The 17,169-nt window shown below is 36.9% G+C and overlaps 1 protein-coding gene across 1 annotated transcript in view; it reads left to right on the forward strand.

Annotated features, from left to right (window-relative positions):
• Positions 1 to 17,169, forward strand: part of EDIL3 (EGF like repeats and discoidin domains 3) — a 242,251-nt gene that overhangs the window by 90,988 nt on the left and 134,094 nt on the right. The window contains exon 3 of the mRNA XM_039696365.1: positions 4,435 to 4,464. Within this exon, the coding sequence (XP_039552299.1) occupies positions 4,435 to 4,464 (30 nt within the window). The remainder of the gene's footprint in view (positions 1 to 4,434; positions 4,465 to 17,169) is intronic.

Consider the following 17,169-nt stretch of genomic DNA (forward strand, 5'->3'; position numbering starts at 1 on the left):
CATAGATTTTAAGTGCTTAAATCGATGTAAACCTGTGGGAAGTGATACATCTTCTCTACTAAGTGCCAAGGGCCATTTTTGGGGTTTCTTAATTAATATATTTGTTTTCCATCGAACATCTGTCACCCGAGCAGAGTTTCATTAGTTCATGGAGAGTTATCTCTGCCATGCACTGGTGAGGGGCCTGGTGTGCTCCTTCTGGCTATGTTTTTGTGCATTTCTGTGTGTTCTGTTGTGCCTTTTTTATCCGTTTCTTTGGGGTGTTTCTTGAGGTTTTTCAGGGGTTTGTTATTTTTTGGGGTTTTTTTCCTTTTTTCTCATGAATGAGTGCAAAACCAGCTTGGCCAGCAGAAGCAGGAAGGAAGCAAGTGCTGCTCCAAGGGCCTGTGGATGCTGAATTCTGTCAGATGTGGAGAGAAGGGAGAGACAGGATTCTCGGGCACATCTTTTCAGTGGAACATCTGTAGCATTAAAATCACATTCCTAATGACTACAGCTGAGATTTTGGGAAGTCAGTCAGTCTTCCTTGCTTGCAGGTCCTCTGAGACCCCTGAGGTTTGATGCTGAGCAGACTATAATTTATTTTTGATGCTGCGTTCAGGAAAATGTTATTTTTCTCTTGGAGCTTACTGCTCCTTTGGATAATTCTGTGTCTTGTGCAGATTTTCCATAGGGATAATGCCATATATTTCTAAGTTTATTCCTTTTGTATATGAGCCTAACATTTTATTTGAATGTTAAAAAGCCCTTCACATTAGTATGAACTTAACACAAGCTTTAATATAATGCAAATCTAGTGTAATGTGTTATAACATATGACATAGCATAGCAGGCTGTTACACTGAATCTCCCTAAACCAAGATACTTATGCTTCAAAATTCAGATTTATTTTTTTTCCCCAGACCTGTCAAGGTTTCTGCCATTGTAACAGAAATAATCAGGAGTCTGGCAGAGATATTCAGATACTATCCAAGCATTGCCTTTCTGCATTATTTCTCTTAAGCTAATGTTGGATGACATGTCACCTGGTATAGACTATCCAAACCTGCCCTTGTCTTCTTGGTTGTTTTTTTTATCCCACTTATATCATGCAGCATTATTCACCTCTAAGAAAAACAGAATTAAGCTTTCCCAAGTGAACATCAGATTTTTTTTCTGAAGAAGATAAAATCCAACCTCTCTCCTTACATATATCTTATATTTTGTCAATGATGCATTAAAAGGAAAATGCATTGTGGAAAATGCTTTAAAGCTGTAGAGTAATTTATAGCTTAAGGTCATGCAGTGCTGCAATCAGACCATGACTTGGGGGTGTCTGTGAAGGAGGACACCAGGCTGATAGGGACCCACCACCCACAGCAGTGAGTCACCAACCTCTGCCAGCCCAGCTGAGCAAGGCAACTCCATCTGAGCTCCCTCTCCACTCCTCTGAAACAAGCAAAGAGTAAATTACACATAATTGCCCTGGGGATGAGTCACTATATAAATAGATTTTTAAAATAACTAAGTGTTTTAAATCACTGCTGATGGGAAAAAAAAAATTATTGGTAGTGTCGTGTAGGAAATTTTTGGTGTGGTAATTTAGTGTATTTCCTTAAGAAGTGGAAAGCAGAGTGCTGATATTGCATTTGAGCTGGTATGATAAAGCAAAAGTAGATATATTCTTGGAGTACTCAAGATCTTACTGAAGGCTGGTTTTTTAAACATGTTTTATTAACCTAAAGGGAGGTAAAAATATCCTGTCACAAAAAAGCAAGAGATTAAGTTAATTTAATTTTTTCTAGAAGTCTGTTTGAATTGTGAACAGGTTCAGAACTGCATTTTCATCTCCATTTTTAATACTCATCTTTAATTTCTGTCTAGGATTAAGAAATGCAGTATTGACAAGTAGAATTAGGTCTTTTTGCAAAAGCAGCTCTCACTAACTCTAACTGAGACAAGAAAAGAGCATAGTCTATTCCTGGATGAGCTTAAACCAGCAATCAAACAGCCAAAATTAATTAAATAAACAAGGAAAGTAACATTATTGGCATAGCCATTTTGGCATCTGAGTGATATATTCAGCTGAGATTCAGCTATCCTGTTTTATTTAGATGTGTACCTAAGTGCAGAGTGGTCCCTCTGAAACAACCATGAGAGTAGCAACAGAATCCAGCTTTGAATTGCTAATGCTGCTATTCATCCTGATAATTAAGTCTCAGAATATTATTCAAATAGCAGGCTGAAGGAAACGGTTACTGGAATAAATATTCCTTGTGTAATTGGACAATTTTGTTTAACCAGTTTTAAAGCAGACTCTCCAGTACTGTGAATTATTTTTCACTCAGGCAGCAGCAGAGCTGGAAGCTAATATGGATTTGGGGCATTTGTAAAATTCCTGCTTTCATGTTCTGTTCTGTCTGTGTTGAAGTTGTCTCTTCCATGGTACCCTGAGAAATTGCAACCTACTTTATTGACTTAATTTGTGGTTTGTTTATTTACTTCAGATTCTGTTCTTCTAAGATTTAAATATTCCAAATATTCTGCTTTGGGGGCTTGTTTTGTTGTTTTTGTGGGGTTTGGGGGAGTGAGGTTCTTTGGTCTTTTTTTTTAAATGGTTGGTTACTTTCTTTGGTTTTTGGGGGTTTTTGTGTGTGTTTATAGTCAGCTTTCATATTGTTAAATTAATAATGTAGCTGATTACTTCAAGTTAAAGGCAGTGGTATGGTATTTTCAATTTTTTTTTTTCATTACCTTGAAATCCTCTGCTACCACAAACACATTTTCTTTAAATCTAGTTTAGGTAGTAAAAGAGGGTGTTAAAGCTTGATGTGATCTCAGTTAAAGGCAGTGGTGTGGTATTTTCAATTTTTTTTTTTTTTTCATTACCTTGAAATCCTCTGCTACCACAAACACATTTTCTTTAAATCTAGTTTAGGTAGTAAAAGAGGGTGTTAAAGCTTGATGTGATCTTTACATATATGCAGTGCATAATGGATTAATCTAGTTTCAAACCACACATTCAAACATTAAATAAGGAGCTACAGAAGGCAAGGCTCTGCTAAGTACCATGTTTAGGCCATTTTAAATTATGCCTGACATAATGTTATGTTTTTTTCTGTGCAGCCTTCTTCAGGGTTTATCTAAACGCCAAACTTTAGAAATAAAAATCACCTGTTTACCTCTGATGACTGTGGTTAGAGACAAGATGGTTGAATTACTTGAGAGAGTAATTCATTATTTCCTCTCGATTAGATCTGACAGTCCCCAAAAGGACACCATGCTACCCTGCAATTAGGAATAACTGATGTGTTCAGCACTGGTTGTCACATACACTTGCATACAGAATATTGTGCTGAATTAACCAAGGTTTGTGGCCTCTCTCAGTTGCACTTGGTGTCTGTTGACAGGGGTTTTTTTGCCAAAAAAAGGGAAGGTCTCCCTGCTCCTCTCCTAGTTTCTGCCTGCATAAAACATGGGGTGATAGCAAAAGGAAGAAAAAAAAAACAAGTAAATTTACCAAGTGTGGTGGTGGTCTTTGAGGAAATGTTTGAAATTTTTGGCCATGCCATGTGCAAGGTCTGTCAGGGTGGACAATGCCAGGAGTGTTGTCTGAGCTGGTTCTGCAAGAAATCAAGGCAGGAGGAGCTTCCATTTCAACTGGCAGCAGGCAATTGTTAAAAGAGAAAAAGTAAAAGTTTGGATATGTGTGTTTAATATCTCTAAAGAGCCTCTATATCACATTTATAGAGAGCTCTCTCACCTCTGGGTCCTTTTTGCAGCATCCAAGTGAGAAACACTTCAATTGAGCTTTTACTGCCATCCAAAAGTTTTTCAAGGCTGTGAAGAGACCATTTTTGTGATGCATGTGTATATAAACCACACTGACTAAAAGAAGAGAAAGAATTAGGTCACTGATGTACTTTTAAAATTCACTTTTGCTGGGAATATGTCTGTTTCCTTCTTTTGAATGTGAGGGTAATAGATAGTCCAGAGCCATCAGTGCTTTTTGATGGTAACTTAAGGCAATTTAATGGATATCTGTCAACAAAAGCGAGGGGTGAAGACTGGATTTTTATTGCTTTTCCCAGGAAAATAAACATCTGGAATGGGGAGCCCAGTGGTAGCTGTGTGCTTGACAGAAACACACATGCACACACAACCCACCCCAAAACTGCCACTTTGGCCCCCTAACTGCCCAGTTTCAGAATCATCAATTCCCACCAGGCTGGGAAGAAGCTCAGTGGAATAGAAGGATTGGAGGTTTATGAGGATAAAGTTTTTCTTTATATCTAATTCCTTTTGTGTTAAGAAAATGTAAATAATACAAGCATTAGCATTACATGGATTTCTTCATTTGTATTTTTTTCTCTTTCTCTCTCTCTCATTCCCTTCCTTCCTCTTCCCATTCCCTGTCCCTGCCTCCCTCCCCACTCCTGACACCTTTTTGCACAGCCTCCATTGAAGAGGACCCAACTTCAGCAGGTATGAATTATTTACTTTACATCTGCATTGTGGTAACCATTTCTTGAGGGCTGCCTTTATTAAAGTCATTTCAACCTGTTTCATTTTATGTATAACTTGGTAAATATCACAGTTGGGATCTATCCTCTTTTCTCTGCTCCCCGCTCCTTTTTCTTCTCCTTCTCCTCAACTCAGAGTCAGCAGGAAATATAATCCTCCTGTAGCATTTAAAGATATCAATAGCATTTTCCTTCCTTCTTTCCTTCCTTCCTTCTTCCATGCTTAACCTCGCATGTCAAGCTTCAGATAACAGAATGATTCAATCAGGAGTTGAAAAAAAAAAAAATCAGTGTTTTTTTAGTTCTTTTTTTTAATGTTAGATTTTTCTCCTGTCTTTATGCTGGCAAAACTCAGTCACCTGGATGATGCCCCAAAACTGACATCCTTTAAAGAGCTGGGAACAAGCAGTGAAGGAAGGGAAAAGAAAGGCAGCAGATGCAGAAGCATCGTGCACAAAGAAAACATTCTCCAAACGATGGCTGGGGTGTCTGCTCAGAGAACTTTTATTTCCATTGACAAGCTGCCAAGCAGTGAGAATGGTTACCATCACAGTCATAAAAATTAGTTTAGGAGCTCCCAGAGAGACACAAACGCATCGTGTTTATTTTATTGTGAAGATTAACTATTTCTAATTAATTGGCAATCCATTAGCTGGGGAGTATTTAAAGAAAAAAGGAGACAGTGTACCAGAGAAGAATGCCACTGAGCAGCCTAACATATTTGAAATGGCACTGAGTTGTACAAACTCAGCGAGCTAAAACATCAAATAAATGGGGAATCACTTTATAGTGGCTTGTTAAAAGAAGGAAAGGCCTCCAGAGGAGTAAGAGAGAAAAGGTGAGGAAAGTGAATGAAGAGAGGAAGATGGCAAGGAAGGATTGAACACTGTTTACAACACTAACCTACAACTTGGGAGCAATATAAGTAATTAGGATACAGGAGAGAATAATAAATGAAAGGACAGAGAACAAAGCCAAGAGTAGAATGTGAGAGAGGGAGAGTAGTTCAGACTAGAACTGAATACAAAAAGAAGCAAAAGGGAGCTTTAAACATGAATGTAGCAGCAAAATGAGCACGAAGGAGGACTGGGGTGAGAAATAATGCTGCAAAAGAGAGAAAAAAGAGGAATTTGGGGAAAAAAATGTACTCACACACCCCCATGGAACATGCATTCTAATTACTAAATACCAACTTTCAAGTCTCCATTTCTTGAGAGATCTGCCAGTCTTGGAGTTTTCATGGGAAGTGCTTCAGCAGAAACCTACTGCAGCCATTCAACAAAAACATTAGAAAAGGATGTTTGGTTTTTTTTTACTTAGGAAAGAACAAAAACCCCAGCCATTCTCCCTTTAGGGAAATACTTTAAATGCACATGTATTTTTTAGAGGACCTCCCAAAGATATGGCCTCTCTCTTTGAACACCACTGCTGCTTTTGTGAGAGCCCCACACTGTGATCTGGCCAAGCTACCCAGGTACATCAGCTGAAAAATGTTCAAGTGGAGAAAAGTGGAATTTATATCACAGCCACGTGGGCTGACTACAGATATGATTTATACTAAGAGAAAAATCCATGCATAAAGTGCAATCTAACATTAATTTCTATCTTAAAACTTTGGAAGCAATGCTAGCTCTTCAGATGCTCCATAATTTATAGTTCCTATTGATTTTGCTGTAAGATATGACCAGATGTTGCTGTTTTGAAAGTAACAGATTAGTTCTGCACTCTTACAAGATTGTTTTAATACAACTTATTTCTCAGATTGCATTGGCATTTTTAAAACTGTGGGTTCTGCTTAAAGCAGATTCCCTTCCCTCAAGGTAGGAATGCAGCTGTGCAGTTTGGAAGTTGCAGGGGTGCAGAAAAATAAATAGAAACTGCATTCAAAACCTCATGCACTCACCTAGAGCCTTTCAGTGGCATGTGCCTGGTAGAGACAGTGTTATACAATACCAGATTTTGCTCTTTTCCACCAAAAAAAACCACAGCAAGTTTCCTCCAGTTAATGAAATTTATCCAATCATTCTTCATACACATAGTGTTTTTCCAACAAATGCCTTCACTTGTGAAACAACATGAGGTAGGATAAATTGTATCTAATATTTTTATTATTTCAACATTTACTGAAATTACAAAGTTTTAATTAACCTGTGATCAGGACCAAACTGAAATTTCCCTTCCTGTTTAATCAAAGGGATGAAACACTGGTTTGAGTGTTCCCATACTCTGGTTTTTTGGGATAAGGTCTAGCTGCTCTGACAATGCCATCTGTGAGGAATCTTGCAGAAGCAAAGTTTTAAAATTTAAAATCTTACTTTGAGTGTTGCAACCAGTAAGTTAAAGATTAATAATCCTCTAAGTGCCCTGTAGTTATCCCCCTATAGAAATTATATTTCACTGGAGTTCCTTGAGTTTCACAGTGCTTCAGACTAATTATAACCCAATGTTTTTCACCCAAGCTGTTTTACAAAGAAAGATAAATCAAGGAGTTTTTCCAGGTACTCCTCACAGTTTCAACAAAGTTTTCCTTAGCAATGCCTGTGGGTAAGCATTATTCCAGATCTGTTTTTTCTTTCCTGTTAAATACCTATGATTTTATGTCACTGTGGACGTCTTAACACTATTTTGAGTAATTTCTTCATTTGTTTTGACTTAAAATCAAATAGAATAAAATAACTTAATTAAATTATTATTTAATTAAATAATTACTTAATAAAAGCAAGAAAATCTTAGGAAAATTCTCTCTTTTCCATGTTTTTTTTTATCCTATCCATATGTGACATGAGTCTTTGAAAGTTGTTTGTTGAGCCAGGAGAAGACTCCTTTGTTGACAATAATTTTTAAAAGCCTAATATAGCAAGAAACTCCTGCTAGATGTCCTGCTGCTTGAAGCTTTTCATCCCAAAAATGTTTCCCCATGGTTTTATGGATTCCCCCCCATGTCTCCTCAAGGAGCCTGGAGTAGTTTCTACAATTATTAAAGAGTAATTCTTCCAACACCTGATGAGACAGAGCACAGCAGTTTGTTCACTTGTCTCTGCACAGTGATTTTGACTGAGGTAATAAATACATTTCCTTTGAGATCATCACTTAACTGGAGCCATTCCTTGCCTCTGCCAATTTTTATTTTTTTTTTAATTTTTAAATTATAATGCTTTAGGAAACGTGGCATTTTTGCCTTTGCATTCCATCTATACAACATATGTAAACACATTTAGAGTTTCATGGTAATAAAAGCTCTTTTACAGGGTGAGTTTTGCTATTGTCTTAATTAAGTTTAGGTGTTGTAGTGGTTAAAGATTCACTACATGACAGGGCCTCCCTCTTCAAAGACATTACTAGAAAGTAATCCTTTCAACAACTTTGTGGTAGAGTATGCAAGCTACACTGAATATTTGTGTATCTAAGGAAAATATTTGTGTATCTAAGGAAAATTATAATACCCTTCCAAAATGCCATGTGAGATTTAACCTGTTCCTCCTTCATTTAGATTTTTGACTTACATAAAAATTATTTTAGCATGTTTTTCCTGAAAATGCAAAAAACATAGGGGGGACAAATCACTTGAGAAAGAATAAATGTTGAAAACGTCTTATCAAAAGAAAGAGACTTTGGCTGTAAAAATCTAAAGAATTAAGTTTATTTCATTAAAGGAAATTAATGGAATTTTATAAAAGAATTACAAAGGAAGAGCACAAGTTCCAGGATGAAAGTTGTACTGTACACAATAATTACAGTTATCAAAAAGTCATGAGAAATGGAGATCTAAAACTATTGAGACTTTACCTTTAATTACTTACCCATTACCCTTACTCTAGGAGCATATTAAGCAATACCTGAAAGGTAAATTCCAGAATAAAAATCAAAACACAAGTTTCATGCTCTGTTTGTTTCTGCTAGGAGAACTCCAGGTTTCTCTGGTGCTTGTTTTCTTCCCTGGATCTCCTGTGTTTAAGAATCTTTTTAAAGAGGAATCCCAAAATATATTCTGTTGGTGTTTGTCTTTTTATACACAGAATTTAAAAAAATATGGTTTACAGTAAGACAATACATTTTAAAAAAATGAAAAATTAAAGGTAATGTAAATTATTTTGGTCAATAGATATTCCAAAGCTGACTTGTTGGGTGCAGCCTTGACGACTCTTAGGAGAGTATTTCTGCTGGAGTTATTTGATCCTCAGAAATAAAATTGTTCATGAGACATGTAGAATTTAAAAAAAAGCCAAACAACAGAATGGAACTTGTACTATAAAAATGTAAAGGATTTAATTTTTTCTATCTAAATGTCTTTGCATTTAAAAATTTACTGGATTGCCATTTTTTAATGGAATTAAACCACTAGACATATTATTATTAAGATCCATTATAGAAGTTTAATATTACCTTCTTATTCAGAATATCAAATTTTCATGATTTTGATTTCTTATAACAATATAAAGTTGAAGGCATGAGGGTTCTATTTGCCTCCAATCTTAACCAGATTTATAATAGATCGTTTAAAATAATTTTAATTTATACTGCTTAACAATAGGCAGATTTAGATGGGATGCATTTTTCTTTTTCTTTCCTTGCTTCATATCAGGAAATTATTTTGCCATTTGGTGCTGCCCTGCTTATCAAAGAGCAGGTGAGATACATTTGGTCAAAATTCTGGCCACTTTGTGTCCTTGGTTCTCAGAAAATGAGACTAAGACTTGAAATGAAAAACACTTGAGATTGTACTGGCATTAATATTTACATGAAAATTATCCTTATATCCTTATACAATAACCATACCACACCTTTGTCCTTAAAATACTTAACTGATGTGGGTTTAACATTGAGTTTTACAATTTTACAGAAGAGTCTCTCTTCTCCATGAAAATAATGCCCAGAGAGGCTTTATTAAGAGGCATTATTAAGAGATTTTATTAGGTAGGAAAAAAGAAAGAGAAAAGAAAGAGAAAAAGGAAAAGAAAGAGAAAAAGGAAAAGGAAAAGAAAAAGAAAAAGAAAAAGAAAAAGAAAAAGAAAAAACAAGGAAAAAACCCCAAACAAACAACAAAAACATCAGAAAACAAACAAACAAAAAAAAACCACAAAGCAAAACCAAAACCAACAAACAAACAAACAAACAAAAAAAAAAACCAAACAAAGAAAACCCCAAACAAACAAACAAAAACAACAAAAAAAAAGGGTAATAAAACATGTCTTCTTCAATGGCTACTATGATCAGTTTTGGACCTGGGTGATCTTTTTGGTCCCTTCCAACCCAAACCATTTTATGATTCCATGACGATCAGAAAAGAGAAACCAAACCAGATTTTTCACTCTCTTTTTTTATTCCCTTTTTTAAAATTTTATTTTAAGTTATTGACATGAAACTTTAAAAATGGAAGCATGACGTGTTTCATCTGCTTTCTGTGTCACCCTCAAAGCATCAAGGATGTGTCTGGTCAAGTCTCAAGGACTTCAGTTTCCTGCCCACTGCACAGCAGGATCTGGAGCTGTGGTTTTGTGACAGCTCCCAGGCTGGCTTTGGGGCCACAGTGATTTTGCTGTGGTGTGCAAAGCTCTTCCATTTCACACATCTCAAAGAGGGAAATCATCCCTCAGAATTATTCTAAGGGAAAGGATTTGCCATTCCCCCAGGGGCTGTACCACAGATTTACTGTCTTGCTGAACTTGGTTTACGCATTTGTAGCAATTCCTTTTCCTTTTTTCTTCTCCAAATACATATTTTTTTTTTTTTTTCCAGTGCCTGGAGCTAGCTTGCTAATTACTTTTCCATCTATTCCAAGCAAAATATAGACTAAATCAGAAAATTATGTAAAGGTCATATTGAACCCCATTCTGATGGAAATGAGGCTTATGCAATAAAAATAGTCCTAGATGCCAGGTGGCACTGAAGGCTATTGCAGCAGCCTGTCACATTTAAAAGCTGGAAATCTTGCTTAGGTCAGGAATGAAAATTAATTAGTATTTTTAGCCTATCCCTTAGTGACTGTCCATCCACATATCATAAAAATAACACAGTTTGGCAAAATGGCTTGCTTCTTTTCAAGCTTGACATAAAAGTGAGCTAGGAGTTTGAATCAGCCTGCAGTGCTGGCAGCTGCCTGAGAAACCCAGGCATGGGCATTTTTCTATAATCTGCACTGTTTCAGAAAGTGGCATTGGTGGTGGTTATACAATATTCACCCCAGTGACAAATAAAGTGGGAGATCATATGGTATCCCCTAAACCAGGTACTGAATTCTGTAATGAACTTTTCCTTTTCTTACCTGAATTTTGACACATAAGCTTTCCAAGATGAAGATTTTCATGCCAGACATCTGCCTCAGACTGATCAAGGCTGGATGGAGAAACCTGGTTTAGTGGAAAGTGTCCCTGGGGGTGGTACTGGGTGATACTTAAAGTCCCAACCCAAATTCTGTGATTCTATGGGGTCCGTATCAAAAGGGTAATTTTACACAGGTGCAGCTGTTCCCATCTGGCAAGCAGTGTTCCCCAAAAAGAGATTTTGCAGGTGTCTAGTCCTTACCAGGGCAGATAAAAAGAGCAGGACTGGCTCTAGCTCTGGGCAGCTAAGAGAAGTGAATTTAAAAAAAAATTCCACTTGTTATTATTTGGTATTTATTTCTCCATCTTCTGAAGATGAGGAAGGAATGAGAAGATGGACGAGGTACTGTTCTGATTGCTGCAGGGATCTCAGTAGACTCTGCTGCTCCTTGAGTCCTCTGTACCCTGGACAAGTAGAGTTGAAACATAGAATAATTGTACAAAAAGAACACCTTTTTGGGGGGAGGTGCTATGTTTTGGAAGTGAACCACTTCACTGGATGTGGCATTGAGAGCTCCGCTTGGTTTCACAGTTTGGGATTGGTCACAGGTTGTACTCCTGCTCCTGCAGGTTTTTCCCAACCCCAGTGATTCTGGGATTCTGAGGAAAAGCTAAACATGACAGAGAAGAGTTGACAAAACCCTCTGCTGCTAGGAAGGATTTTCACCTGAGAAGTGCTGAAAAGCGAGAGGAGAAATTTTTGGGGAAGGAAGGTGACAGGCAAAAAAATGGGATTAATGAGTTGAGCATGGGCAGGGGAGGGAGAGAGTCTGAAGGCAGGGATGCAGAGGGAAAGGAAGCAGTGGGATGATCTCCATGGGCTTGGCTGCTCCAGCTGGAAGGGCCTCACCCATAATGAAATTTTCCTGGTGGAGTCGGTGTTCACTTGGTTCAGCTCCTTGAATCTCTCCTGCCATGCACTGGCGTGTGTGTTCCCATCAGGAAGGGGAATTTGGTGGGAATGTGCATTGAATGATGGAGTGGAGATGAAGAAATTGCCTCCTCTGGTAAAATACTGGGATTACATTTCACTACATACTCCCATCCTGCCATTAGATATGTAGAAACTGATATAAAAAGAAGCAAATACTAATTAAAGCAAACCAAGCAGAATTAGTGGTTGGTTGAGGATTTAGCAGCAGGTTAACAAGCCCAATGAAAAGGCCTCTAATCAAAAAACAGCAGCACAAGGAGGTTTACTTTATGTTTATTTTGGGTTTTAAGTCTTATGACCATCTTTAAAGCACTAGATTTACTGTGGAAACAGAAAGAATACTGAGGAAGGAATTTCACTCCTTTACAGTGCAAATTTAAATGATTTTTAGTTGCCAAGGCTTTTTATTCCACGTCAATACAGGAGACAAAACATATTGAATAATGACCCATTTGTAGAAAAGCTGTTCCTGTTCAAAGGAAAAAAAAAATTAATTAAAATAAATATATTAATTGAAATTAATATAAATATAATATAAATAATTTAAAATTATTACTTCTTACAACCATACCTTTTCAATAATTAATATTTTATTACATCAGAGTGTTAACAAGCCTGAGCTCAAACAGATTAGGTGGCTTCTAAGGAAAGAATAGAGGAAGTCCCAAGGAAAGCTCTGGCAGGTGGCAAAGTACAGAGAGCATGGCTGAACTGAGAGAATTTGGTACTTCTGTTAAATTCAGCCTCCTTTGAGGCTGATTGTATAATCAGGATCTTGTATTTTGAGATCTTTAAGTCTGTCATTCCCTGAAAAGAGAAAAAAATGTTGAAGGAAGATTCCGCCTTATTATTTTGAAAAACAGTGAAGTGTTGGGCAAGACTAAACAGCCCTCTTTAAACTGTGTCACTGAAAAAACAGGTAAAATTCAGATTTATTTCTTATCATAAAGAGACTATAAATTGCTTTAGGGGCATGGAAATATCAAGCAAAGGCTTGAATGAGTTCACTCAGACAGGAGCATGGGGATTTCTGCACATATACAGCAATTTCTTAGATGATTTCTTGCAGTAGCAAATATGTACCACCTCATTCACATCACTTTTACTCATATATTGACTTTCCATATGCTAATCACTCCTTGCAAGAGCCAAGACCTTCCTGCTTGCTTTTGTCTTAGAAATGGAATAGATTATTTTTTTATTGTATATTGTTTTGAAGTTTTACTAATGCAATTAAAGTGCATTTTGCTTTTTTCTACTGGAAATATTTTTGAGAAACTGTGCTTTACCTGAGATCATCAATGCCCTTTATTAAGCCTGCAAAATAATGATATGTGGCATTCAGCTGCCTGTGTATTGAGTAATCATACATATACATTTGTAGTAGTTAAAAAAATATTTTAGAAACAATTATTTCTGTATATTTTTCTTCTTCCAACTTTTTTTCTGTCATCTGCAGTAGTCTTCCTTACAAATAAGGAAGACTACCTTCCTTCCTTCCTTGTGACTTCAAAACAAAATCATGGCAAAACCATTTACATGCAATCCACAGTACTCTAAAGCAATAAAATGCTAAATGAAAATTGTCAAAGTGACTGAAGATTAGTAAAAGGCCAAAAGATTTGCCAGTCCAGTTCATATTCCAGACACAACTTCCACTGGCTGCCAGGGGAATTGTGGCTGTGTGGCAACTGTTGCGATAAAAATAACAATTATGGAATTGTAATATGTTCCAATTATGAACACAGTTGTAATTTTAATTGTAACATGCTCCCATGAATGTCCAGTTGTCTATTAATAAAAATATGCTAGCAAGAAATCAACATTTATACACTTTGAAAGTTATTTGTGTCAAATAACCTGAGAAATGCCTTGGAATTCCTGAAGTTTTATTGGAGTGGCTGCAATAGCTACAAGGAAGAAGGCACAGCCCAAGAACAAAAAGGTCTGGGTAGAGATTTATGTATTCAATTTTCCTGCAGCACTGTGTTTTAACAAAGCATGAATTAACACCCTACAGTAATATTACAAGTCAGTGTTACAGTTATTCATGAATTTCATTAGTTTCGACTTTTTGACAGAATTTCATCCTGTTCAAACTGCAGAACAGTTTATTTATTAATATGCACTAAGGGAAAGAGTGAGAGTATTTTAATATCTCTCCATGTTGACCAAAAATGTCTCAATTTCATTTTTTTTAATACAGTCTCCTAAATGGCTAAATATTTCTACTGGGTTTTTTTTCCTGCTAAACAGTAATGGGCTGTTCTTTTTTTATATAAAATACAGATCAAACATCCTGCCAGGTGTGTTCTGCTCTAACCCCCTATGAACAGGGGCAGGGAGAGAAAATGCAAAGCAAAGTGTTTCTCATCAGGTCTTGTTTCCATCTCAAATTTTTATAGAATAATACAGGCTATGCAACATTCTAACAAATTCAAAATAAGTTTTTTGCATCAAAATGTTTTAAGTCATGCAGTTGGATGTGTGTGGCAAGCTACCTATAATCCAGATGAGGGTGGGCATCAGGAAAGGCTCTATGGCACTGATGCCAAAAGATTTTTTGCTTTTTTATATGTTTCTTTCATCTATTTGTAACTCTGTAAAGTATTATTGTATAATTCTAGAGTCTCTTCAGTGGGAGGCCAAAACAAGGGGGGGATTACCACATTACATGTACTTCTAACTGGGGATTCTCATCAATTATGCTAATTTGATAAACTGATGCAAGTGTCAAAGACTTGTATCACATTTTCTTTCAGCCATAAGAGTACCTGGAGGACCTTCAATAAACAGTAACATCTTTTTATCACTTCAGTCTTGTTTGGCTCTTTTAGGGGCTATAAGACAAAATCTCCAGTAGAAGTTTTCCTTGCCATTCCCTATAGGAATAAATTATTTCCCTGGGGAATGCTCAAGCCCCAGCCCTGGAAGGCAAAATTTACCTGTGCTGAGAGCTGTGCTTGAACTCCTTATCACAAACTATTGCATTGTGTGTAATGACTCAAGCAGGAATTTCAAGTTAAAGCATTAAAGCTTATCAGAAAACACCAACCTGCAGCGTTGCTGTGCACATTAACCACCAAAATAAGTCACTACTTCCACCCAGGTGCAAATGGCTTCATGTGAGCCACATAAATCACAAGCAATTAATTTGAATTTGTGCTGTGGAAGTGCTGGTGCAAAAGAAGCAGATCTCATGTGATCCTGCTGTGTATCTTCCAAACATGGGTTGTGATTTTAAGCTGGGATTCTCAAACAGTGTAGGTGATTGAGCAACCAATGTGGAGCAGGAGTGGGAGATGAGGAGAAAAAAGAGAAATGTTTTCCTAGAAGGATTATCTAGCTAGGAAAGGAGAAAGTCAGTGTAGGTGTCTGGGTTGACTCCAAACCAATGTGGAGCAGGAGTGGGAGATGAGGAGAAAAAAGAGAAATGTTTTCCTAGAAGGATTATCTAGCTAGGAAAGGAGAAAGAGTTGGAGAATAGTGACAGGAGCTGGAATTCAATATGATTTAGGGTTGGGGTTTTTTACATGGAAATAGCAGGGTTTGATGGCAGCTTGGGAAAAAAAGTGGAAGAGGAAAGGATGTATTTTCTCTGTCCTACATCCTCAGGGAAATAAGTGACTGGTGTGTAACTCTTTTCTATTTCCCTTGATTTCTGCTGTGGACAACTTTATGCCTGTTTGGACTATATATATTTCACATTTAGTGATTCTCTTTCATCACTTTTTAATAATATTTCATGTCCTGAGGATAACCACCCTCTGAGGTTCTCTTCTGCTGTTTCTGTGTCATTAATGCAGCACGAGTAATTAGGATCTGACTCATACAAATATGAACAGCCTAAGTTTAGGCTGTGGCGTTTTTTAGTTCCCACTGGAATCCGCTAGCAAGAGGACTAACTGGATTTATTCTATTTGCTGTCATAATTAAAGTTCACATAATCTTTGCAGGGTTTTTTGCACTTTCCAGTTATAGAGGCGAAAAGGATGGGAAGTCCTCATCATTGGCAGTCTGAAGTGCAGTGAAACAATAAAAAATGACATCTTCATATATGATGACAAGATTTACGATGATAAAAATAACACTATTGCACAGAAATCCCAATTGCAAGTGAGGTTCTGTATTAGATACCAAACAATATATAGTTTTTTTTACTGCTGGGTCTGTTTTACTTAAGCCATTACCAGTGCAGTAAACAGAGACATGGATTTGTTCCAATCATGTAGAAAATGGATTTGGATAGTCTGTTTTAGTGCAGAATCTGTAGACATTAGCCTTTTCAGGACTGCACATTTGAACTAAATCTTCCAGACATCCCAAATGAAATCTAATCTAATATTTCTTTGCATATTTTAGCATTAAAAATTCAAGTCTGCAGTCCATCAGCAAAGTTTTTACAAAATTAATCTCTCTGTTTGCAGAGGGTTGTTTTTGGTTTGGTTTTTTTTTGTTTTGTTTTGTTTTTACCCCTTTGATGTAAACCCGAATCAACTGAAAAATAAATTTGGGAAATATTTCTAATGTATGTTGGAAAATTAATCTAGATTTAATGAGACAAAATAAATCCCAAAAAGAGTGTAGCAAACAAGATGCCACAGCTGGGTCAGAGACACTGGGAGAAGTCAGTGACAGAAAAATGATCATCTATGAGAGAAAAGCAATGATGCTCTCTGAATGGAAAAGTAAAGGAGGAGGAAGAGACATTAGAAATCTATTTTCTGTAAACTGATCAGGTGTTGCTTGGGAAGATAAAATCCTCCTGTGAAAGGGGATGCAGAGATGCAGAACAGGTCTTGCATTAACACTTGCTAAGGAGTTTTATGGGAGAGCTGGTGGGAGAAGAATAATGTGGGCATTATTCAGAAACACAAATTTAGGTGGCAAAGGATACAAAAAAGTGAAAAACAGCATTGAAAATTGGCAAAGAAAGTTCTTATCCTTGAAAGCTGATGAATGTGAAGAGAAATACTGGAAGAGGACCTGGGGAAAATGTCTTGTAGTGCGTTGAACACTTTCCCTGGATTTTAGAGTATTTTCATGTCTCACCTTCTCTAAAATCATTACAGTGCCTGCTATGCTCACCATGCATCAAATGTGGGTGTAATTTGACATCAAAGTCTCGGGTGTGAAGTTTAAGACTCTTAAGGAAAGGCATTGTATATCCATCAAGTACGAATTGCTTCTTTTCAGGAAATATTCTAGTTATTCAGCTCAAAAGAGGTTGGGAGATGGCTGGATGATCAGCTGAAATTTCTTCCCTGTAGAAGAATTGTAGGGAATAGAATTGGAGGGAAATGTGCAGAAATGACCCAAAAGCCATTCTGCACTCAGGGGGTGAACTTTATCTTTTGCTGCATCCAGATGGAGACACCTTGATCATTACAATCAACACGCTCCATTTGCTGCA

This window comes from Passer montanus, unplaced genomic scaffold, assembly GCF_014805655.1.
Source record: "Passer montanus isolate IOZ18808 unplaced genomic scaffold, ASM1480565v1 scaffold97, whole genome shotgun sequence".
In the NCBI taxonomy this organism is placed as follows: domain Eukaryota; kingdom Metazoa; phylum Chordata; class Aves; order Passeriformes; family Passeridae; genus Passer; species Passer montanus.